Here is a 26029-nt window from a genome sequence, read left to right as displayed (position 1 = left end):
GATCCTTAAGGCTTGTTAAAAAAAAACCACTACCACTTCATTAGTTATCATGTTTCACCATTAACTTTGGTGGGATGTGGCTTGAACCCAATAATCTGTGTCCTCAACTTTTCTATAATAAAGCTTTTTCTAAAATTAATCACAAAGCAATGAGTAGCAAGTCTTCTCTATGCTTCAATGGTTTAATTAGTGTACTTCATATCCTACTGGGATGACCCATGGACTTGTTCTTGACTCTTAATTAATGGCAACTTTTACATAACACTTCTAGGTACCTTATGCTCTCTTTAGAGTGTTAAACAAAATCACACAAATTTTAAATCCCTGCACTGCAATCTTTGTTCCAGTAGTCAAGTAAGCAGGCTTGTGTTTGGGTGACATCTTCTGGATGAAGTTTTGCTGTACTGAACAGTCAGTACAGACTGTATTTGAGTTGTTTTACTTTTGTCATTGCTGTGCCTTCAAGTCAGTTCTGTCATACTGTGACTCTTAAGGTGAACCAATCTTGTGTATGTATGTGTGTGCGCGCACACAAGATTTATTCAGAGGGGGTTTACCTTTGCCTTCCTCTGAGGCTGAGTGTGACACTTGCCTAAGATTTCCATGACTGGGTGGGGATTTGAATCGTAGTCCAGTGCTCAAACCACTACACCATTCTGATTCTTGGTTTGACTTTATCCAGCTATTATTTGTAGAGAAAAATGTACACCAGAGTGGATTTTATATAGCTGATATTTGGTATAGTTGGAGGCTTTAGTATACTTAGATCAGCAAACTAAATTGTCATATACAAATTGCCCTCTAAAATGTACAAAGTCAGTGCTCCACCTATTTCAACAACATAGAATCGTAGTTGGAAGAGACCGCACGGGCCATCCAGTCCAACCCCTTGCCATGCAGGAAATCCAAATCTAAAGCAACCCCGACAGATGGCCATCTAGCCTTTGCTTAAAGAACTCCAAGGAAGGAGACTCCACTACACTCCGAGGAAGTGTGTTCCACTGTCAAACAGCCCTTACTGTCAGGAAGTTCTTCCTAATGTTGAGGTGGAATCTCTTTTCCTGTAGCTTGCATCCATTGTTCTGGGTCCTGTTCTCTGGAGCAGCAGAAAACAAGCTTGCTCCCTCCTCAATACGACATCCTTTCAAATATTTAAACAGGGCTATCACATCACCTCTTAACCTTCTCTTCTCCAAGCTAAACATCCCCAGCTCCCTGAGGACATGAACATCAGGACTGGACTAAATGTGGTCCTCATGTACTGTAGTTCATAACTGCAATTGTCATCATCCCTTTCCAATGGCTATGCTAATTAGGGATGATAGATGCTGCAGTCTGGAAATATCTGGAAGGCTAATAAGGCTTTCATTGCTGTCTTACAACTTTTCAAGCTAAGCCAATTCTATTGGCAGAGGCTGAGACAGTGGTTTTCCAAAGCAGTCCTGCAGAGTCCATAATTATGACAATATTTGAATCTCACAGTTCAAGACATTATGTTAAATTTGTCTTTGTGGTCAATGTGCGTGATTTTTTTTTAAATAAATAAATAAACTGGGACAAACAGGTTTATGATAGCATGCAGCAGGTGGAAAAGGGAAGGTTAATTCTTTTCTCCCTGGCTTTGTCCCCCTAATAGAAATTGCTGCTTGAAGGTTGTCATTTGTATTTAGAGGAAATCTCTTGTTGGTGGCAATGAGACCTTTCTCAGGAATGCAAAGAGCAACTCTGGAGGATGACTTTTTACCAGGATTACACAAGATGAAGGAGCTGCTGTCTAACCCTATTTTTGTTCTTGATCCTGGCATTACATGAGAAGATTAATGTACCCTGCCCATGATTTCCCTTAAGAACCTAAGAGATGTAACAGAGTTGTTGGATCAGACCAAAAATCTATCTAATCTAGCACTCTAGTGCTTGTGAGATGCTCACATGCAGGAAAGGTGCCCCCTTGCTCATGTTCCCCAACAACGGATTTGTTTTTGTTGTTAACTGCCCTCAAGTCAAACACAACTCATGGTGACTTTGTGTGAGGCATCTTCAAGACAGCCTGCCCTCCACTGCTCTGTTAAGGTCCTGTAAATCCAGGATCATGTCCTACTTTATTGAGTCTGTCCATCTGGTATGCCATCTTCCTCATTCTGCTGCCTTCTACTTTCCATAGCATTATTGTCTCTTCTAATAAGTTGTGCTTATAATATGACCAAAGTATGACAGCTTCAGTTTCGTACAGAGAGGCATTCTGCCTTTGATACTGGAGGTAATAGTGTATTATAGCCATCACACTTAGTAGATACTGGTAGCTTTATACTCCATGATGTCTCCAAGTTCTTTTTAAACCTTTGTTGCTGTTACTTGGGGTATCAAATTTCATGCCATGAACAAATATTTAATTGACTGCATTTCCAGCCAGGATACTAAGGGCCATTTAGGTAGCAAGAAATAAACAAGAGAGATTTTGATGTATCGAGGGTTAATTACCATCTTTTTATACAGTCAGAATTGATTTTGCTTGTCTTGCAGAGACAGAGATCCAGTTTTCTCCTGCGATGCACTCCTACTGATAAATGATGTCAAATAGCTGAAGGACAAGAACTATAATCTGCTGAAATCTATGTATTTGTTTCCTTTCTTGTGCTCTGTACCAGATTTAAGAAAGGTGAAATGTGACTACAAAATATCCCAGAAAGAGCAATGCTTTTTGAGAAACATTTCCATTTTACGGGGATACCTGTTAATGAAGGCTGCAATCTGCACTGCAGAATTAATAGTTTAACACCACTTTAACTGCTACGGCTCAATGCTAAGGAATTCTGGGACTTCTAGTTTGTTGTGGCACCAGAACAGAATCCTACTTTCCCAACTCAAGATTTATTGTGTTCTTTACTACAGAAATATTGCTCCAGCCCATCACCAAAAGTCTGTGTTTTTCCAGCTCCCCCCCCCCCCACTGCACCATACTTTCATTGCTGATACTACTTAAAAACATCCTGCTAGACAGATGAAGAAAAGGGGGCTGGGCAGGTATAAAAAGCTTTTGTAAAAAGGGCTTTCTTTTTCAGAGGCATTGTCAACTGTATTTTCTTTCCACTGAGAAATGATGTGGTGGCACACTTTCTTGAGCATTGGAACTCATTCCCAGAGAAAGATCTAACAAATTTGATATGACCTGTGGCTACTTTTTCACTATTTAAAACATTTTGGCCAGGATTTGAAACCTCCACTGGCATAGGCTGGCTTCTCTGACTCAGTGATTTTATTGTTTTATTTTTTTACTGAGTTTTCTTAATTTTGTCCTTATGAGCCATTTAAAACATAGACTTCTCTGATCAATTTTATTAGAGAAATGGCTTAGAAGTTCCAAGAATACTGTATATACTCATGTGTATGTCTAGAAATTTTGGTTTAAAAAAAAGGGCCCAAAAAACCAGAGCTGACTTATCCATGGGTCAATGTAACTACTGTACTTTATTTCTTATTTAAAAAGATAACAATTCTCTGGTGAAAGGAAAGAGCGTAATCTGTTCTGGAAGTACAGATCCCATTCTACTCTCTCATCCATTCAGTCTTCAATGTAAACACAGTTATGTCTATCAGAATTTTGTAAGTTCTTTAGCATTGTTTTCCTTTGTTTCATCCTTTAGTTTCTTTGTTACGTGTTCCAAAGTTTTACCCGACTTATCCACAGGTCATATCAAAATCTATAATTTTGGTCTCAAAACCTGCCCGTGACTTGTACATGAGGTTGGCTTATAGTCAAGTACTGTACATATGGTATGTAAATAGGCCAGAATTCACATCATGGGGTAAAACAAATTTAATCCCACTGACAGCTCTGACCCGAAACTCGCAACTCCACACTTGACTGCAGCTGTAACCTCTGAAGCAATGACAGTCAAGTGGATGAGTGATATGTTCACAATTTGCTTGAGCTAAGTGAACGTATAATGATTACATATGCGAACATATAGTGATTATACATATATAGGACCTAAAGGCTCCTGTGAGTACTTCAGCTGCAAAAATAGCTACTCATATCATCTCTGTATGATTGACTGCTCTGTTCTTGCTTCTGCATCACTGAATGAATGGATCATTCAATCATTTTTGGTATGAAAGCTGCAACAGAATTCCTTACCCTTAGATGATGTATTTCTTAATGTGAAATGGATATTATTATTATTGTTATTATTATTCACCTTTATTTATAAAGCGCTGTAAATTTACACAGCGCTGTACATACAATCTTTTTAATTGGACGGTTCCCTGCCCTCAGGCTTACAATCTAAAAAGACACGACACAAAAAGAGAAGGGAGTGGTGGTGGATACTGCTTGGTTTGCCACTGGAGTGCATCTGATAAGACAAGGGCAGAAAATCCTGCTACCTCAACCTGCACTGTTGACATGTAAGTTAAATAAAGTGTTAAAAGTCATTAATAAACAATGAAAAGTGACACAGACACTATACAAAATGTGAAAAAGGTGGTTTCACACAACCATTTCTGTCCTTGACAAGTAAACTATTTGCAACTTTGGTTTGTGACTGGGTAAAATGCACAGCTACTGTAGTTGTCTGATTGCACAAAAGTACCAAAGTATTGACTGATGGGTCAAAGGCATTGTAAATCTACTTGGATGGCATGTAAAATGACTCAGAAAGGCAGACAGTCCTCCTAACAAGGCATATTCTTGCTCACTCACTTTGGCAACAGCTCCGTGTAGTTTTGGGAATCCAGCCCAGGTACAAGCCTGAATTGTATTTTTCATGTCCTCTTTCATCTCAGCACCTAGACAGTCATCATGATGAGTTTTTCACAGGTTCCAGAATATTTAGCACAATGACCCAATATTTTTAACATGAAGCAACAAAGAAAATGTCTAGATTTTATAACAAAATTTATTTTTGTTCTGTAGATATAAATCCAAACATCAAACAGAGTGGAAAAATACTAGTAATTAACAATCAAAACTTTATCATTTAATAAATAGAACTTTGGCATTCAAAATTCTAGCTGTAAACGCTACTTTAAAAAAAAGTTACAAAAAGAGGCAAGAATGACAGGCCTGAAGAAAGGAGCCAGCCAGTGGCCCTTTAAAAATTAAAAAACAAACACAATAACAACATTGAATGCATTTCGATTAAGTCATGACAACTTTATGTACACATGAGGTATTCTGAGTGGTTCAAAAACTGAACCCAATGTTGAAAAACTACCAGTCTTAGACTGATCCAGTATACGCTTACTGTGCTTTTTAAAGATAGCTCCCCCACTTTCCCTTGCTTTTGCCACTGATTATCATATACCTAATATATACAAAATTAATACATTCTGATTGAACTTCCTGCATCTTCCCCATATACAGAAAAGCTGGTAAAGAAAGATCAGACTACCTTTCCAAAGGTTAACCTACAGAATTTAGAAAATATTTCTATTTATGAAAGTTGCTTCTCACAGGCGTACAAGCTAAAAACATCTCTAAGCAGAGGGAACAAAGTGCAACAACTTGAGATACTCTCATGGCTTTTAAAAACAAGAGATTATTATTTAAGCCATAAGCAAAAATAAAAGGCACAGAGGTCACAGAAGTGGAATTAATAGTGCTAATGGGTTATTGATCTATGGACTGGTTTAGCTAATTTTTAATATGCAGTCTTTTTGCAAAGGAGTAAATTTTTCTTTGACTTTGAATGAAATAGCATCCAAATTCAGAATACTGTGTCAAATCTATATCATGCAGAGTTATCTATTCCTAAATAGATAAACAGATTTACATAACATTACTAAATCCCAAGTTTGATTTTCTTATGTTTGCTTTAGATTTTAGGCAAGTGAAAATTATTATACACTTTACCTCATATTCTCTCATTTGGAAACTGGCAAGACATAATCCTTCTGCATTTCTTCCAGAAAAGTGAAAATTAAAAGTTAGTGGAAGAGACAAAAAATTGCTTTGGTTCATATAGCAAATGTTATCAGTTGTTTTTTTTTTTTTTAAAGAAATCTCTAGCCAGGTTCAGTGAGTATGGCAACCTACTTAAAACAATACAGAATTACTCTGCTTCTAAATCTACACACCTAAAAATTGAAGTTTAATAGTCAACCCTAAACCCATTTATTTGGGAATCCTTGATCTAGTCTTAATGTTTGGGCTTACTGCCAAATGAGGATACATAAGATTGCTGCCAGAAAGCCCAGTCAAACTGTAGAGTCTAGTCTGCACAACTAACCTGAAACATCCCTAGATCGATAGATGCATATATTACATGGCATATAAATAGAATTAGTCATATAAAAATGATTTTCCAAGCTCCTTTTAAATACATTCTTGAATTACAGTAGTTACCATAAAATTTCAACGATGCAATTATAGAAATACAATATGAAATATGAAAACTACTTGGTACAAATTTGTTCATGCTTGCTAACAGACATTTCCGTTCATCAGTAATATATTTTTCAGCCCTTGGGATTGTCTCTTACATGGGTGGCAAAAGGTTGTCATGACTAAATCAGTCTACCAAGTTATGATATTGTTAACCACTTGTCTTAAAAGTTAGTATTAGTCAACCATTTTTCATAAAATATGTTGAATGGGATCATAATACACATATTAACTGAAAGAATTCATGCACATTTTTACATAAATCTTAAACCATTTAAAGGCCATTGTAAACTGATAAATTAGTTACTTAAAAATCAGGCCCTCTTTAAGAAGATAACCCTAATATAAAATAATACTGTGCCTTTATGGCTTACTTCACATATGCTCATGTCATTTCTGTTTTTGGCTGTCATCTTTCTTCTCTGACTTACCTGACTGAGAGAGAAAGAATCAGTTGCCAATAAGTGGGAACTTCCCAATGTAAAATGCTTTCTAGGTTCTAGAAACTATGGATATGGAAAGATGCACTCGTGCTCCTTCTTACTTTATAAAGGGATCATGTGTGTAGCTTCAAGGAGATAACTGGTGTTTTCAACTCTGACAATATCAAATAACTGTTTGGGAACGGCCACTGAATGTAATCCTTTCCCATCTGGACAACACACTGTCTGAATATCTGTTTGATGGGTCAGAAAGTCAGAAACACAAAGGCCTGAAACAGCCGGCCAAATAGGGTGGCCTCCGGACACTTTGGGGGCATGGCGTTTAGATGGTACACATACCCAAAGCAGCCGGAAGCCACTCCGAGTGGCCCAAAACCACCAGCAAAAGGAGTGAATTTAATCCACTCCTGCCAGTGGCCTGTTTGGGATCATGGAAGCAGCCCACTTTCAGAGCAGGCCATCCGGTCGCCACAGTCCCAGAGTGATCATGGCTGGAAATAGGTCCTTTCAGGCTGTCTAGTTCAGCCCAAAGACACTCTTCAGGCCATCCCCACAAGTTCAGAGCATCCTGGCTTGCTGCCAGGACCACATCCACTAGCCATGCTCTCCTGTGTCACATAGTTGATGGTAATGTGAAAGGAGCCTAGCTATGTACAAATGGAGATGCACAGGGAGGGTTAGCCAATACTGGTGTAGGTCTCATTCACATTATCACCAATCATACAACCTCTGAAGGTTGTGACCAGAAAACATGAGGCATGGCTGTAATTCTCTCACAGTGTCACTAAACATCTGTAAGCATGTACACATCCATAGAAGGGGGCCTGGCAGATGCCTAAGGAAAGCCTTCCAAGGTACTATAGAAGACTAGTATATTCTTAAAAATACTGCCAAACAATATGGATGGATGCATTCATAAGAATGCACTGACAAAAATATATACATAGATTGAGATCCTATTACATGGAGCACATTGTTCCACCCTGTTTCAGCTTCCTGAGCATGCAAGCCTGCTGCAAAGGGCAGACATACACTCCCTTAGCCATATAGTGGCTGGGGAAGAGCGCAAGGGCACACTAACAGCATCCAGCTGCACATCTAAACCCAGCGCAAACAGTAGGAATTGCCCTCCCAGATTTTCTATAAGTGTGCTGGAGATTTGGGAGGGAAACAGCTGCTCTTTTCTGCTGGCTGCAGCCAGATATGAATGGGTGCTCTACATCCTACCCCAGTCACCAATGAAGAGCATGCCTCTATCCTTTACATTAAGCTGATGGGGCAGGACAAGGAACTATGCAAGGAGCTAATTAGTATCCCATTCTGGAATGAAATTGGAAGGAGATACATGCATGTAACCCTAGGTCACACACACACACCACAATCAGGATTCTGACTATGCACATTAAAACACAATACTTATATCTATCATCATTATGCAGAGTAATGTCATATGGGAATTACTGCCTGATCCTCTGTAACAGAGCTTTTTTAAAAAGTACTAGGCTTTCTACAGTATATTTTGGGCTTTCCTTGTAGTAAAGCTGTGTTACTTCTCTAACTTAAAAAGTCAAGGGCAATTTCATTAACATTTAAAAATGTTATTTAGAACAGTTCAATTAAATAAATTAGGAACTTCTGAAACAGGAATATAAACTAAAATTTTTAAAAAATTGTATCTGAGTAGGAAATCAAGGAACTCCAAGGGAAGACTGGTAAGATACTATTTATCAAAGAAAATGTTTCAGAAACAAGAAAGGGCCTCTCCCTGACTGCCTTCTTTGATTCTCTTGATTTTCCAACTAGTCTGAAAAATAAGGTGAAAATGTTTAGCAAAGCATCACCTTCACGATGATTTATCTTCATGCCATAGTGTAGCAAATCTGACTTGCTACATACTTACTTGAAATTATAATACTACCTATGGAAGCCTTGCATGTTTGGGAATAGGCTTTTGTTTAACAAGTGGCCCAAATGAAAGCAGCTCTCTTTGTAACCTATGTAAAAATGAGCCTTTGCCCCAAAACTAGTTTAAACAAACTTGTTCTATTTTAAATCAGTGCAATATTCTTTCTTAGTTCTGCACTGAAGTTCAAGTGCTTAATTTGCCACCAAAGAAAAAATACAACGTGACAAATGTTGTAATCATAAAATAATATTTTTTCTTTCAAGAACTTAGCATGTTGAAGAGCTTGCATTCACTTTTGGCTATTTCTTGGTGTGAAAATGAATCAATTTCTCACCAGGTAAGCCGTCATCAGAAAACTATCTACAACAGCTGAATTCTAACTGCAAGTACCATTAAATTAGACTTAATTCTGTTTGGGATTGCAGTCTTAGTATTTTGAATTCTGATAATTTGCTTTATGATGTCAGGAAGGCAGTTACTGAATGCTTACAAAATGGTTCCAATGTAATACCTACAAATGTGCCTTTGAAAATACCAAGCAATAATAGAGATCAATTTTAAACTTTTTCCACAGTTTAAGAAGCCAACAAAAATAACTATTTAAATAAATATATACCTTGAAAAAAATGTCCACAATAGTTTTTAAAAAAAAAATAATTACAACCATATACAAATGATGCTTAAATCTAAGTCATGCAAAATGTGTGTGTGGGTGGGGTAAGATTAATGTAATATTGATCCTTTTCTAAAATGGCTTAAGCAGAGGTGTTAACATAAAATACTGAAAATGGCAACTAATTCAATACAAGCTTTTGCTCTGTTTAAGTAGTGACTGTTGGCAAGACCAATCTTATGCTCCCCACACATTGTGGACAGCTGTGATTGCAAATAATCAAAATGCACCTTGTTCTCCCTTTCCCTTACCCCTTTAAAAAAAAGGTCGATCTCAACTGATTGTCAGAATAAAGTGACACCATGTTTGGCTTGGCAGAGAGGATGTTTATGTTTTAAGACAACCAAATACCAAATGACATAAACCCTATTTCGGGCATTCTGAAATTATCTAGAGAGGGACTACAGGCTTTACCTCCTCCATGTCCAATTTTCCCACACCGAGTGGGAAGGTTTGAAGAAGAACTGTAAACACACATGGCTGAACCCATTTGTAGTTCTTCCTGAAATCAGGAATCCCAAGCTGTAGTGTCATTCCTAATTATGATGCATTTCAGCTGTGATTATCCACCAGGACCTTTTGTACTGAACATTGATGGGGGGTGGGGGGTGGGAGCATATTCCTTTTAGACTTTTAAGCTTCTGGAGTGCTGCAGTGAGCCCTTGGATAAACAGAAAATGTAGACTAATTTGGTACTGATTACCAAAGTGCAACAGTCTCTTATAATTTACTGAAATATATTTTGTGTGTTTAAATCTTTTCTGCCCGCATCATCTCAGATCGCAAATACTAATACTTTCAAACTAATACAGAGCACTAAAGACTGCCAAGGAAGATGTTTAAATTCTCCCAAAGCTTGATGCTTTATCTGAAATGTGGGAGTTTACTTTGTGTTTTCTCCAAGAATCTTGTCAATAACTCACCTTTAAGAGCTGAATAAAACAAAGCTTAACCAAACTGAGAAAGCAAACACAGGTACTTTTTCTCAATGTGTAAAAAGCATCTCAATGCCTGCACACAACCTACAAATGTTCCATAAAACTGTTTTCAGTTTTAATGTTATCAGGTAGTCACAGAGTTCAATCATTTCCCCCCGGTAACAATCTTAAAATTAACCTTGTACCCCAAAGCTTCGCTGAATTGGGATAATGGTAAAATAGTAGCAATAGTGCCCTTCTGTTTTTATGTTTCTATGCCAGAAAATACTATGGGTATTGTTATTCTGACACCCCTAGCTGAGAGGGAAAATCCAGAATTTGTCAACAGAAAGACATTCTTCACAGCTTTGACCTACATTCAGTAGTTTTGATGAAACCAGATTTCCTTCCAGCATATACTCTTCTTTTCAACCACATGAAATGCGCACAAATGTTTGAAACTGAGCTGGCATAGACAGTGTCGCTTCCAGTATGGCTCCTTACAAAAAATACAAGGAACTAAAATCAGAGCAGCATTTAACAACTTAGTCATTGTTGCTGTGAGGCCAACCTTTTATCATTGTGTAATGCAATTTTCTCCCATATCCTGAGCATAACAGTCTGATATTATAGTCCTCAGTTCATCAATATCCTTTCGCAACTGACACACCTCTGAGAGTTTTTTTGAAAGAGTTTCTGTGCTGTGGTAGTTCTCATCTTCAGATGAGCAGTTCATTGCTGTTATTTTTGAGAGAGAAAGTGAGAGAGATCAGGGTTAGAACTTCCGGAAATTAACAGTTCAGCATGCCTAATTTTTAATTAAATGTTCCAATTTCTGCTCACATTTTGATGTCAGGAAAAGAAACTACAAAAATGTGTCCTTTCTAATGCATAGTCTCTTGAAGATCATTACAAGTTATAGAAATAAACCTCATGGGGAAGAGAAAGGTGTTTTTCATTTTTAGAATGCTTTCTGATGTCAATTAATGGAATAAAGATGGACCCTACAGAAAGTGGTTTCATTAAAATATATATTTTCTCCCTCTGACTAAACAATTAACCAGTACTGCTGCTGTAAACATACTGCACATTATTTGTGGCAAATTAATACTTCATGCATCTGACTAAATGTGCTACAATTCACAAAAAACTAGGCTATAGTAAATATGTAGAGAGATCTTGTAGCACCTTTGAGGGTAACTGAAAGAAAGAAGTTGGCAGCATGAGCTTTTGTAGACTAAAGTCTACTTCCACAGATGCATGGATTTTAGTCTACAAAAGCTCATGCTGCCAACTTCTTTCTTTCAGTCTCAAAAATGCTACAAGATCTCTCTATACTGATTCTACAGACTAAAATAGCTATATCTTTGAATCCTAGGCTATAATAAAGCTATTAAGCCTTCATGGTTCCATGTAACTCTTTCTTCTTTTCATTTCAATAAACTAACACAGCCACCCCATTGGCAAATTTAATCTATCTCCCTTTGCTTCAAAACTAATTTCTTATCAGATAGGAAAGAAGCTTTTTTTTAAAACAATAACCTTTGAGTATTATAAATGCAAAATAGGAAGACATCTAATTGGTTTCCTATATGTTAACCAGAAAATAATTGCTGCTTCCTCTATCTCTCTCACTAAGCTTCATGGATTTCACTTTTACAGATAAGACTTTCCAATGTGAAAAGAATGGAACGTGTATTTGTCACTTACATCTGATTCCCAGCAATAAAGACAGGTTAGGCTCCTTGCCCTGAGCTCTGTGGGTAAGAATACTGCAAAGTGCTTTCAAGTCAAACAAACAATGAGACATTTCCTTGAACAACTGATCAGCCACAGGCAGTTTTTCAGCTACAGGCTGTCTGGACTGTTCCATGTGATGAATTTGTTCCCTCAAGGAAGCATTTTCTTCCATTAGTCTTTGGTTCTTGATTTCAAAAACAGTGAAAAAAGAGAAAAAATGGCAGCTTTTTAGTCTCTTGTTTTATTTAAGAAAAATTCGAACATAGAGTAAGTTTGTCTAAAGTGGTCAGTCATAATTTTAGTTTAAAGTAACAGCATATTAAGAGGCCATATACCTCTGAATACTAGAAGCTGAGGAGAACCAACAGAATATACAGCAGCAATGGATATTACATCCTAGTCATGAGTTTCCAGAGCCATCCATTAAAAAAAATAAAACTTAATGTGTTAGAATTTGATTTGACAAAAACATATTCTCATTGTGCTGTGTTAGGTTTACTGACCACAGATGTCTCAACACAGAACATTTTAATTTTTTTATTATCTCAGCTTAGGAATTCACTGATCCCAATGGAAAGCCCACAGATTTATAAATATATGTATGTAAAATGTAGGTTCAGTCAGTCCTTGTCTGCACTGGCCAGTAAGTCCAATGCCAGTCCAGAGCATTATCCTCCAGAACTGACCCCATATTGGCTACGAGGTGGCCACACTGGCAAAACCAGTGTGGCAACATAGTGTTGTCCGCATGGGCCAGCCAGGCCAACACCACACTGACACAACTGGTCCAGCCCCTATCTTGGAGCCAATGCCATGATTTTCTTTCCTGCAGGACCTCTGTGGATAGCCCTGCCAACATGCTGACATTTCTCTGGAGGGTAGGCTCATCTGGAGAGTAAGCTCGGAACAGAATCCTGGTTTCCAGATTCATAGGCCAACACACATACTACTATGCCATATGGCCTACAGTATCATGTATAACATCTCTGAAAAAGGTCCAGTATTGCTTATCACTTACATAACATGAAAGCATATCTTGCCTTAGTCCTTCCAATTTTATAAAGTATGCAAAAATAAGCAACAAGGTAGTAGACAGCAAGTCACATTTGTTTTGGAGCATGTGATTTTAAAAACCTACCTCAAGTAAAGTCTTTTGCAATCGCTGTATAGTCTTATCCTTCTCTTCAAGTTCATTTTTCTGTTTTTGACTTGTCAATTTTTCTTGCAAAACCTTTTCTTGCATAGACTAGGGGCAGAAAGAAAGAGTCACCTTAAAACATGTAGTCCAAACAAGTCAACAGCTCAAGCACTGTAAATATTGAATCAGCATTGTATACTTCTTTGGTTTTGCCTGCAGCTACTGTTTTGTAGAGGCACTTGAATGGACCTTATGATGGTTACTGTGGCTGCCAGTTTCTGCAGCTAAGGCCATTTTGTCCAAGACAAATACTGTATTACCTTGGACCATAATGGTTTGATAGAGGTAAACACCTCCACTCAACAAGAGAAGTGTCTCTAACCCTTCCTGAGGGAAAGACAGGTGAAAGCATTATAGTTGTAGTCAATTCTTGGTGAAGGAGCTCAGAACTAAGGACTGACTGAAAAAGATCCCCTACCTCAGTGACCTACACAAAAGAGAGGGAGGGAGCATTAGCCACTGCTTAGAATGGTACTCTGATCACCATCACAACCCAGCAGTGACTGAATCCCACCTTCCTAGCAAAAAAGAAAGGCAAAAGCATGCCAACTTCAGCTGCTGGGCTGTGATGTGATGTGCTGTGGAACAGTCCTTCTGACAAGTAACCATGAAAGAAGTCTCCCCACAACCTCTGATTTGTGGGAAAGGGAGAAAGAAACATGTAGGATTCAGCAGAGCAGCCAGAAATGCTATTGGTATGATCCCTGCTCACATCTTTAATTTCCAAATTGAGAGAAGGGTTGTCATTCAGCACAGAGCAATGCCACACTTGTCATGGTGAGAAAAGCAATGAAGACCTATTCTTGACCAGTTTGGGTCATAGTTAAAAGATAGTTACAGATTCTGGATAAAACTGAATTATGTGGATTCATCTGTTTATGAGAGTATGATCCAGAACAGTGCTCTTCATGCTACTTGATTTGGCAGACCAGTAACATTCCCCTATTCAAGAGTGTCAGGGACTGGTAGATATTTGTGCCATATTATTATATTTGCATAGTTCCCTGGCAATGCACTGTGGACCAGTAGCCAACATTTCACAGACTGGCCTTTGCCCACAGACCACCTCTTTGACTAACACCAATCTAGACATCTGGCAGAAACTACACTACATAACCCATAAGACTATCTACTGAAAACTATCAACTGATAATTAACACATATCTAACACAGTAGACTATGGAGGCAAAGAAAGGTGAATAGATCCAAAGACTTTCCAACAACATGATATGAATACTTATGGCCAGGGGAACTATATTAGGTTGGAGTAAAAGGTACAGATGGAAGAAAACAGTTGGCATTTCCATATCTCATTCTGAATGCATCATCTGTCCAGATAGCGTGTGCAATCATCTTAGGGTTAAAAGAGGGATCATCCATATGTTTTACTGGACAAATTACCAGTTATGTACTTTACTTAACTGTCCAGTATCTTCTATAGTACACTCATAATGAAGTACACCTTTTCGAAGGACAAAGGACTGGCATGTTTATGTCATATGAAAACATGTTGCTGTGGAGAATGCAACTGAGTTCTCCACACTGTAGATGAATTGTACTCTAGAAGATAGGAATAAGCACTGATAACATACATATCTATGACCCATTTTAACCTTGGGAACTGTTTCTCCAGAATGCACAGTAAGTTAAAAAGAGTGCTTTATGTTGTTGTATGCAGCTATATCCTCAAAATCTGGAGGATACCCAGGACCATCATTCAACTTCCATAGTAGCTAGGAGTGGGGAGGAAAGATGGCAATATCCTGGCCTCCATGGAAGGCAATGTTAACTCTATGGGAATATAGGGTCTCACCATCAATAGCACTCTATAAAGAAATTTCTTTGGTTTTGCTAACAAGTCTTTCTCCTACTAAAAAAACCTTCAGAAAATATAACAGCTAACAAAAAGCATGCCTTTGGGGAAAAGAACATGGAAAGGATAAAAATCAGGCTCAAAAAGCATCTAAATTTACTACTGTCAAGTGAGGAGCTGTGAGTTACAGGGAATGAGAACAATGAGTCAGCCTGATGAAATGCCTTGCATGAAAGGAAAGCCTCAGGATACTAGCCAACACAGACATCTGGCACCTCAGGGTGTTTGCCTTTAATCCTTTGTCTAGCCCACAATTAATAAAAAGAAGAGTATTTAATATCCCTGACATCTTGAGCCTGCCTCACTAAGATAGGAAGTTTACATTGGGAAAGACTATAGAATTTGACAAAACCTAGAAGATAACATCTATAGGACATTACAGGCCCACCTATTTAACTATCTTCAATCACAGCAATTAGCCATCAGGTCTTTGAATTTAGATTAGAAATTTTCAATACATGTAGCCCAAAGTATGTTTCTGTAGCTCCAACCTGTAAAGTCGTCTGTTTTTTGTGTAAAAATGAGATTTTTTTTTCATCTTTGAAGTCCATAGAAGAGGCCATTATCCTTGAAAAGGGGGCAAAAGCACCCCTGCCTTACTCTTTCTTCCCCTTTGCAAGCTCTGTGAAGTTGAAAGTGGTCTTTTTTTATTTTCAGTTGTGTTTTGTTTTGTTTGGGGGTTTTCTACTTTCCAGGGCTTGGTGCAGCCTGTGTTTGGTACTGGCAGCAAAAATGTGGTACTTGGATCAACCAAAATTGCCCATAAGTTAAATGATCACTGTTACTGTGGAAGGACAAGGTAATAATAGTTTCACAAACTGAATATATCAAGAACCAGAATGTATGTAGCCTCCACAGGGTTACCAGGTCAATCACATTTGTAATAGCTTGATGTCCTGGAGCATTCAAATTACCAAGCACTGAGAAGAAGAGAAATTGCCTCAGCCAGGCACTGAAATTGTATATATATGACTGGACTTCACAGTCAGGAAAATGTTCCTATGACATTTGCAGTTGGAAATTTCAGAGACCACAGGAACAAAAACTGAGGAAAGAAAGCCTGACTTCACAGAAGACCTTAGAGTAAGAGGGTCCCTCCTGCTGGATGGGTTTCTCATTCTCATACCTGGGTTTAGCTTCTACAGTGCAATCAAAAGAGCCAGTGAAGTCTGAAGAGAAGTTTAAAGGAAGTCTCCATGGCTGGACCAGACCTTTCCCAAAAACTGCATTATCCCCTGGTTAAAAAAAAAAAGTTTTGCTCCATGGCTGGACCAAACCTTTCCCAAAAACTGCATTATCCCCTGGTTAAAAAAAAAGTTTTTGCTCTTCCTTCTTTCTTTTCTGAGTCATTTATTATGATCTGGGCTGGTTTCATAATCTTGATCAGCTCTGGTTTCTGGAATGGAGCCACCATTGCTTAGCTTATATGAGTCACCATTAGGATGATTCCATCACTTTCTCCACCTGATCTCTGTCTGGAAAAGAAGTACTACTAGGACAGCTGAATATAGAACACAACCCACACAGTGGTGTCAAAACGCTGGGCCCAAGACGCTTCCGTGAACTACTGCTATGATCTGAACAGCTGCTAGGCTTCCTAATGTGAAATATCAGCTTGAAGGCTCCTTCCCAAGAAAACGTAAACATTTTGCATATCTACTGCTGTATCAAGATGGAAAAGGTAGAAAGACAGAATTAAGATGTTTTTCTCACTATTGAGTCAGTGGGTCTTTATTGACAATGTGATTAAGATCTATGTTTGAATAAGACTTTACACGTCATCAAAGACATGGCAAGAATAGTTGCTATCCCTTTTGTTAGAACAACAGTCAATAATGCAAAGTCCTTCAAGATCGCTGTTGATGTGTTGATAACAAACAACATACAAGCTGCAGTTCTTGATGATTAAAAAAATGGAAGATAAATGTCTCCTTCAAGACTACTGAGACTAGCACAGTCCCCTGCTGAACTATTCCAAATATTAAGTACTGATTTTTAAATGCTGCAGAGATAATGGTTGATATTCTAGTTATAATAATAAATATTTTTCTTGATATGCAGCATTACTCTGACTACATTATTATTTTAAGGCATTGTGAACAAGATGGTGACAGTGCCTGAACATTTCTTCCCCCGGCACACCGTCCTAATAACCATTTGCAATATCAGTGCCTTTACTCCTTCAGGCAGGCAGTCAGGAACAGAGATTTTTCCCTGAATACCTGCTATAAGACAATCATATCTAATGTTCTGAATTACTAGACTAAGAGAAAGCTCTGCTCTTTTGTTCAGCTCATACTTTTGGTAGATGTTAAAGGCGGGATACAGACTGCAGCCTGCATCTGCCCCTTTCCCCGACGGATTGGGGCCTGAGCGGCCACAGCGGCAACCATGGAGACCCCGATCAGCCGCTTCTCCAGGCCTCGGGGAAGTGGTAAAACGCCACTTCCCCATGGCCTGGAAAGGGGTGTCCTTGGGGCTTCATGCCCCAAGGATACCCCGACAGCGGCAGGGAAAGAGAGAAAGGGGCCACTCGGCCCCTTTCTCTTCTGCATCGCTGGCGTGGCCGTTTAAAAGCTGCGCCAGTGATGCATGGGGCAAAAAGGAGCTCCATTTTGGAGCTCCTTCCCACAACACTGAAAGGGCGCCCCAAGTGCCCTGCAACATCGTGGGGATGTCACGCCTGCGCCACGCTGTTTAGAGGTGCCACACCATAACGTCATAATGGTGGTGCCCGTGTACACAGGCCATTATGCTGCCCCAGTTACGTGCTAGGGTTAGGGAGCGTCCGTAAAGGACGCTCCGAGGCAACCCTGGCATGTATCCAGGCTGGTGCAAAGCGCCGGTATGGATCCTGCCAAAATTAGCTGGGAAAAAACGCCAGTGCATTTTAAATAGAATTCTATTGCACTGAATCTAAACTTATGGTTTACACAATCTATTCCAGACTTCCTTTTTAAAAATCATACATCCCACTATTGTGTGTCAATGTTATGTTAAAAGAATTATGAACAGATCGATGGAATTTCCCCCCTCAAGTTTAATATTCCATTATTAAACACCTAGCCAAGACTCACAGTCTGGGATAGAGGGGGAAAAAGCTAAAATGCTTTAACTCTGTTTGCATCCAAATGTATTTTCTGACTTTTGACTATCTTTATTTGCCCATGAAAGTAACATGCTTTTTTAATGTGACATTAGAACAGCAGTTACTGTGGAATTCAGGAGACTTTAGTCAACAGCTATTAATGTCCATTCTCCATCCCTAAACACTGCTGTACAAGATGGCACAGCTGGGACTAAAAGAAATGCCTTGACTAGCACAGTTCTGCTTTCCCAGCAGCCCTCAAAGATAAAAGAAACAGGAGACAGAGGTTAGAACAGATCTGCTCCTAGAAACATGTTACTCCGTTGATGAACTTTATCTTTTCTCCTTAGAGGTTTGCTTCTTTTTACTGTATATATAATTCCTTGCCTCCTGCTAAGTCCTGCTCAGAGTCTGCCTTTTGCTCAGAATCTCAAGTTTCTGATCTTGTTTGCCTATGACTACCTATCTCTGCTGCTGTTTCTGGGTTCAATCTTACCCTGCCTCTTTCTCAAACTTTCCTATGCTTTGCTTTTGCTGTTCTACTCTCATTAATGCTTAGTCTGTTTAGCCATTCTTAACCTTCACAGCCCATTATCCTAGGCCCAGGTTCATGTGCTCCCGACTTCCATGTGAATGTCAAGACTTACCAGTCACAGTTCTTTTAAACTGCAGTTTTCCATGATATGTTAGTGGCTACTGTGATTTAAAAAGAGAAACTAAACAAGATATGAAACCCAAAAGGAACCATACTTTAAGATCTTAGCTAGTAATATGAAATTAATCTATAGTTTCCTGTTTCAGATGCCACAAATGACAACTGAACCAACAAAACTGCTGTTCAAGCCCAATGTTCAGCTCACTTCCAGCTTAATAATAATATTTAATATTTATTTATTTATACCCTACTCTTCAGCAAAAAGGCTATCAGAGCGGCTTACAAATAGTTAAGTAGACATTGCCCTGCCCTCAGGCTTTCAATCTAAAGCTTAACATAGTATAGTTTATAACTTAATAAACTACAGTTATTAAACTAGGATCTTTCTTTCCAAACTGACCCAGAATGTTAGTTCTGTAATGATGGGTGTAGTCTATTTTTACTGCTGCCACAGAGGTGATTTAATCATGTTGTCAAAGAGCTGTTTAAAGGAAGCAGCTCATCAGTAGACAGAACCATATTTCTCACGACAGGCAGACACAAGTAAACAATAACATAATTCAATGAAGTAATAGCTAAATATCATTTCTATTTTGAATAAACATGTATTAATTACTGATTTTTTGTGAAAAGCATCCACCTGATTATTTCCATTTCAATACATAACAGGACTAATGAAGACCTATTCTTCTGTTCAGTGTGAAGACTTACTCAAGTTCAGGATAACTTCATGCATATCCATGTTTACATTCTTTGCAGGCTTTATTTCCTTGAAACTGAGATATTAAAATGTTCAAAGCACTGTGCACTGGACATTAATAAAAGTTAAGCTGCAGAGGATGAAAACTCCCAACTCATTCTATGCTTGTAAACATTTTGAAGGGATTTGTCCTCCTTTATATGATTAAGGCTATTCCAGCACTCTACATCACAGTATGCTGAGATTCATCCATATATTCTAATCAGTGCCTCTTTAAGAAAAGCCTGCTGTCCATTTCTAAATCTGTCAAATAAATCAAGGCTTGCTTTGCTCAAAATACAAGTGTTCTGCTGTATAAAGCCATGTCTTAGGAGAAAGTTTGAGCATTATCCTCTTACTTTAATGGAAGGGAATGTCTGGGAGGGATTTCATGCATTACTTCATTGTGTAACATACACGTCTCATTAAAGAAAACAGTAACTAGATCATTACTGAAGATATCTAACCTGGACCTGTCATCTGTGCTCAAGCATGTAGTTGCCAGCTAACTCCATGCACTCTGAAATGAAACTGATTACCCAGACCTATTTCAATCAGACTTCAGCCCTAATTTAGCAAAGGAATCCATGGGTTTTGAGAGAGAGAAAGAGGTGGGGGTAGGGATAGAGGGACTTGTTAATTTCATTGCTCTGTCAATAGATTTTTATACAATGAATATGGTATCATTTTGGACAGGCTATCAAGGTTATATGTTGGAGGCTGCAGTGGCTGTACTTCAACTTAGATGGCTGATTGCTTTCCCTGCTTCACACAATTATTTTATTTATTGATCTATTAAAATATTTATATCCTGCCTTATATCATAAAATATCTGAGCATCTTACAACATAATTAGTTTAAATAATTTACAATTTAAAACAGTAAAAAATTAAACACTCTAAAGCATACTGAACAATTTACAAGCTAAAAGGTTAAAAGAATTTCAAATAATTTATGTGCACAGATATGGATGATGTCATTAGGCTTCAACAGCTTTAGCAAAGACCCATGTTTTGTCTTGATGGTAGAATGAAACCAACATTGGTGGTTTCCAATTGAGTCTCAAAACAAGAATATCAGAATTGTACTACTGATGTATCAGATGTATCTCTGCTTCTTATATTACCATCTGACATGGTTGTGCCAGGTAAAATGAGAGACACTTGATTCTGAAAGTGTACATCACCCATTTTCAATGATGTCATAAGCCATTACAGACAGGTAATGTTGCTATGAGTCAGCAGACGTACTCCTTGCCAATATTAATTAAGAAATTCCATCCACACTTCACTGGCCAACTGAGACATTGCTATAACAGAGACAGAGCTTGGTCACAGAGATGGGACATCAGTATTCAGCTTTGATGGGCACCTCTTCTTCCCTATTTTGTTGGACTCAGGCTAATTCCCAGGTTTATTTGTTCATTTGTTCATTCGTTCATTCAGATCATTTATACTCAGGTCATTGTGAAGAACCCCAAGGAGGTTAAAAAAATTCCACTGAAAACAATGAAGAAAACAATATCACCAATTAAAAAAAGATTTTAACTTTGAAAATTCAGTATTATTACCTGGATCTCTAAAGTCAATTCAGCAATCTGGTTCTGTTGATTGTCTATGACCTGTTGGAAAAAGAACATGAATACATTCTTTGTTTATATCATCACTGCATCTGCTAAAATTTAATTGAGGGAAAGCTACCTAATTTCTTGTGGACCTGAGAATGGAAGGGAGATGCACTGCTAAAAAAGGGATATGGAATGTTGTAGGACCATGACTGGAACTAGCAACACACATAAATTAATAAGAAGTTTTTCTCTGAAGATGCCAGCCACAGATGCTGGGGAAACATCAGGAAGAAACTTTTCTAGAACATGGCCACATAGCCCGAAAAACCCACAAAAAACAATAAGAAGTTTTGCTAGCAAGAACTGCCAGTGGTGCTGGGTAGCAATGGAAGATGGAGGGAGATGAAAACGTACCCAGAAATTGTTAGAAAGCAGCAACTGAAAGGGGTTGAAACCTGGCAGGAGAGTAGAGGCAGGTGACCCATAGATGCTGATTAACCAGCAGCCCTCAAGATAGGAATTTAGCCAGTCAGTAAATAAATGTCTGTATGGTCTTGACCAAGATGCCCACTACTTCCCACCTAATTCTTGATATCTTGACCCCTCTATCTATGATTGCCCTGCAGTGACATCTGCCATGCATCACTTGCTACTGCTTGGCAATACATCTGGGAACAAAAACAACAACAGACCAACACATATAAGAATAGCAAAATGGCATAGAGATGAAATAATGTTTGACATACAAAATGGTCATTGAACCAATTCAATGCACTAACCTTGCTGGCTTTGTCATTTTTCTCTTTGAGGCTTTCATTTTCACTCTGAAGTTGTTTTGTATCTAGCATAGGAAGGCGGACACCATCTTCCAGGCATTTTTCAACTTTTTGTTGTAGGCTATAGTTTGGATTATAGCAGGCGAAGAAGACAAAGAAGAAAATCAGAAACTGCACATCAGTTCTCCAGAGTTAAATGCTATATACTCTTTAGTGTCCCAGAAATAAATTTTTGACAGGACAATAAATAAATAAATTCTGCAGAAGGCTTCCATTCACAGATTCACCCCTGGAAAAGATTTGCGAAAAATTCATAAAATGCTAAACCTGAATTTAATGCTGCATAAGAGTCTGCAAGCCCAAACAAAACCTCACGTACTTAAATGTTAAAGGCCTGTGCACATAACACTAAAATGTGACAGTGTTATGTACAAATTAGATGAGTGTTTGAACACACTTGACAGGTGCATTTTAAAAAATGATCCTCTTGGCACCAAATCTTTCATCTTTGCAAAGGAACAGTGCCAAACCTCTTTATGTAGCGAGATCTTGAAGCATGTTTGAGACTAACTAAATAAAGGAGTTGGCAGCATGAGCTTTCATAGACTTAAGTCTATGAAAGTTCATGCTGCCAACTTTTTTCTTTAGTTAGGGCTGGTACAGACCGGCATGAAAAGTCAGCTTCCAGATAGTTTGAGGGCATGGTGTAAACACGACGCACACATGACACCCGGAAGCCTGCTTTATGCTGCCTGGCTGCTGGCTTCCGTGTGTTCTGGTGGCATGATGGGAAAAGCCATTTTTTGCCAGCGCAAAAAGGAGTGGCATTTTGCCGCTTCTTTTTCAGCTGGAAAAAAGGCCACAGAGTGCAGTTACCATGTCCCCAATCCAGCTTTTTCAGGGGCATCTTCAAGTCGCTCCTTCATGGCGGTCTGATCCCTTAGTCTCAAGGGTGCTACAAGATCTCTATATATACTATTCTACATACTAACAGGGTGATATCGTGGAAAACGTCTCTATATTATTCAAATGATAGTAAAGGTTGTGTATTCCTTATCCAAAATGCTTGGCACCAAAAGTGTTTCAGATTTTGGAATATTTGCAGCTATATAATGAGATATCTTGGAGATGGGACCCAAGTCTAAACACAAAATTCATATATGTTTCATATCTACCTTACACACATAACCTGAAGGTAACTTTATACAATATTTATACAAATTTTTGTGCATGAAACAAAGTGGTGTACAGTGAACCATCAGAAAAAGCAAAGCTGTCATTATCTCAGCCACCCTGAAAAAAGTTTCAGATTCTGGAGCTTTTCAGATAAGGGATGCTCAATCTGTGTATGTGCTACTGAAACAAATTTTTCCATCACATAATATCCACAGTGTGTCCTTGAAACCTGAAACATGTGTCCTTCACAGGTAGCTAGCTCCCAGCTTCAAGAAACCTGGGTTGCTGGATTTCTAGTACAAGTGGAAATTGAAATCAAGCTTGCAAATCAGTTGCCAGGGATCAGCAGAAATTGTCCCAACTCTGATCTGCAGCAGGGTTTCTAGCGTTTAGAGGCTTTTCTCAAAGGGTGAAATATGCATGCTTGTTACAAGTCCCGAGTCAACTCATAGTTCCAAGTATTTTCCTGTGAAGCCTTGAGTTGTTTCAGCAACAGAAATCTTTGGAAAATGGGCTTTGCTGTTCTTTTCTGAATAATTTTCTGACCACCAATGGCAGAGGTTCTGTTCTTTTTTAAAAAAAAAAATTATCATAAACTATAACCTCAGAAATTTTATTTCAAAATAAGTCCAATATATTTCAATCTAGTTTTGAGATTGTCTCCAGAAGTTGCATTAGGACAGCCTTCATAAAACTCTAAGAGATGTTATTTCCTAAATACAGTGACTAGTCATTTGTTTTTATTAACTACTTAAATTATGTAAATGGGTATGATTCACAACTTTCCTCTTTAGGGTTCACTATGGTTTTACTGAAAAGGAGTAAACAGTAGAGTTTAGAAATTTAAGAAATTTACCTTTTAGTTATCTTTGTAAAATATCTAGTATTCTTGGAAACCGCTGCTTTAAATAACAACTACTACATGATTACATAATTTTCTAGATGTCAAAAAAAAATTAAGTCCATGTATAAAGCCATGTTGGCTAGTAAAAATGGCTCTGTGGGCTATGACCTTTAGTGGGTTCAACTGAAAGTCTTTTCGAAACCACAATACAAAAGAAAGAAAAAGTAATTCTTTAATGCATAGACTCCATAGACTCTTCAGGTTTTCAGCAGTCATTTGTGGACTACTGAATGACTATAACCCACATCAGCTGGCCATCCAAATGTATGCTTAATTCTGGCCTAGTTTATCAAATAAAATCTTTGTAGCTTTCTACACAAGCAGACTTAAGGCATCTCCACAATGATATGCAAAAGTCCCACAGCAGGGAGGAATCCCTCTTCTCCTTCCCATCATCACCATCATTTTTCAAAAATAAAAACACAATGATGACAATGACAATTGTTGTTTAAATTTAGAAACAAGGCTCTGCATCAAATATTTGTAGACTTTCAGGAGAACATAAGGCAGCTTGATGGATTATACATTCACACATACAAGACGTACCAGATGTAAGATGGAAACAATGCAGTCAGTGATTTGGCTAACTGTCCTAAATACCTAACCTTTCATCATCTGAACAAAGTGTTTGTGGCACAGACCTTTCAGCGAGGGAGGTCATGTACTGAAGTGCCACACAGTTTAGACTATTAGAAATTATTTTGTTGTCATTGTCCTCATTGCATAATTAAAATGAGGTGTTCCCCTCATTTCTTTTAAAAACATTTTAAACACTCTTTTTTAAAAGAAAAGATTTAGTTTAATTCATGTTGCAGTGACCGTGTCTATTTCTAATAGTCATTTTGCATTGTGCCACAGAAATTTTCCACATTCTATTCCTCTGTAATTACATATGGATAAGGTGAGGGCAAAATCTCTCTTCAGAAAAATATATGAATGTAGATATTTAACAAGCATTAAACAGAACTTTAATTACTTTACAAATCTTATTTTTCCTTTCTCATAATCCAGCAGCCAAGAATGCTGAAAGCATTCTGTGCATTAACAACTAAACAGAAGCTTTATCCAAACCCATTTTAAAGTCTACTCACCAGATCAGGGTGCATCTACTAGTCAACCAGAACAGAATGTTCACTACTTTACTCTTGTGCTTGGTAAGTGAATTATCCAACTAAAGGGCATTCCCAAACTGACTTGATGAGTACAAGCTGGGGAAGCTTATGCCACAGGATATCTAGTTTTTAAAGGGTCAAAGTTTCAATTGTTTTTGCTGCAACAAATTAACTAGCTTTCTGGAAGTTATCCTGAAGAAGAGGAACAGTTCCATGTCCGTATGAAATATCCAGCTAGGTTTTATCAGTTGTAGAGCCTACACTTTATTCAGCTAGAATGGAAGGGAAAACTTGGAAACATTGTCTGCATGGCAGATGAAAGCAGTAAGTGATACATGTGTGCTTGTTAAGCAATGATGCACATAATTATTTATTTTCCTTTGTTTACAGTTCTGACAGGAAAACTAGTGTGTGTGTGTGCGCGCACACGTGCATACACGAGCCTTCAAGTCACCTGTCGACCTATGACGACCCCATGAATTTCAGAGGTTTTTCTTAGGCAAGGAATAGTCAAAAGTGGGTTTGCTAGTTCTTTCCTCTGAAATACAGCCCACAGCACCTGGTATTCCTGAGCAGCCTCCCATCCAAGTAGGAACCAGAACTGACCTTGCTTAGCTTCCAAGATTAGATAGCATCAGATACCTTTGGGGTATTTAGGTGAAATAAAACTAGTCTGGGGAGTTATAAAACTGCTGCCACTACAAACAAATTTATGATAAATTTCTGCAGCAGTGACAGAAAAGTAGTACTAATACTATTTACTTTTTGCAACCAAACAGTAGATTTCTATGAGATGGATTATGTGCACAGCTTGTTATGATTCCTACTCTACTTAGGCACCTGGTATATTAGAAGATCTAAACTCTCTTGACCATCAAGC

General features: G+C 38.2%; 1 protein-coding gene across 3 annotated transcripts in view; it reads right to left on the bottom strand.

The window, feature by feature from the left end:
- Positions 1-9378: 9378 nt before the first annotated feature.
- Positions 9379-26029, bottom strand: part of CEP85L (centrosomal protein 85L) — a 129994-nt gene continuing 113343 nt past the window's right edge. For all 3 annotated transcript variants that reach the window (XM_089530502.1, XM_089530503.1, XM_089530504.1), the window contains 5 exons: positions 21961-22078; positions 21185-21235; positions 13200-13307; positions 12032-12245; positions 9379-11059 (listed from right to left, as the gene is read on the bottom strand). In XM_089530502.1, the coding sequence (XP_089386628.1) occupies positions 10899-11059; positions 12032-12245; positions 13200-13307; positions 21185-21235; positions 21961-22078 (652 nt within the window). In that variant the 3' untranslated portion in view covers positions 9379-10898. The remainder of the gene's footprint in view (positions 11060-12031; positions 12246-13199; positions 13308-21184; positions 21236-21960; positions 22079-26029) is intronic.

The sequence above is a fragment of the Sceloporus occidentalis genome, unplaced genomic scaffold, assembly GCF_023333645.1.
Source record: "Sceloporus occidentalis isolate IW3139 unplaced genomic scaffold, rSceOcc1.0.p SCAF_6, whole genome shotgun sequence".
In the NCBI taxonomy this organism is placed as follows: domain Eukaryota; kingdom Metazoa; phylum Chordata; class Lepidosauria; order Squamata; family Phrynosomatidae; genus Sceloporus; species Sceloporus occidentalis.
This window is presented reverse-complemented; position numbering and strand designations above follow the sequence as displayed.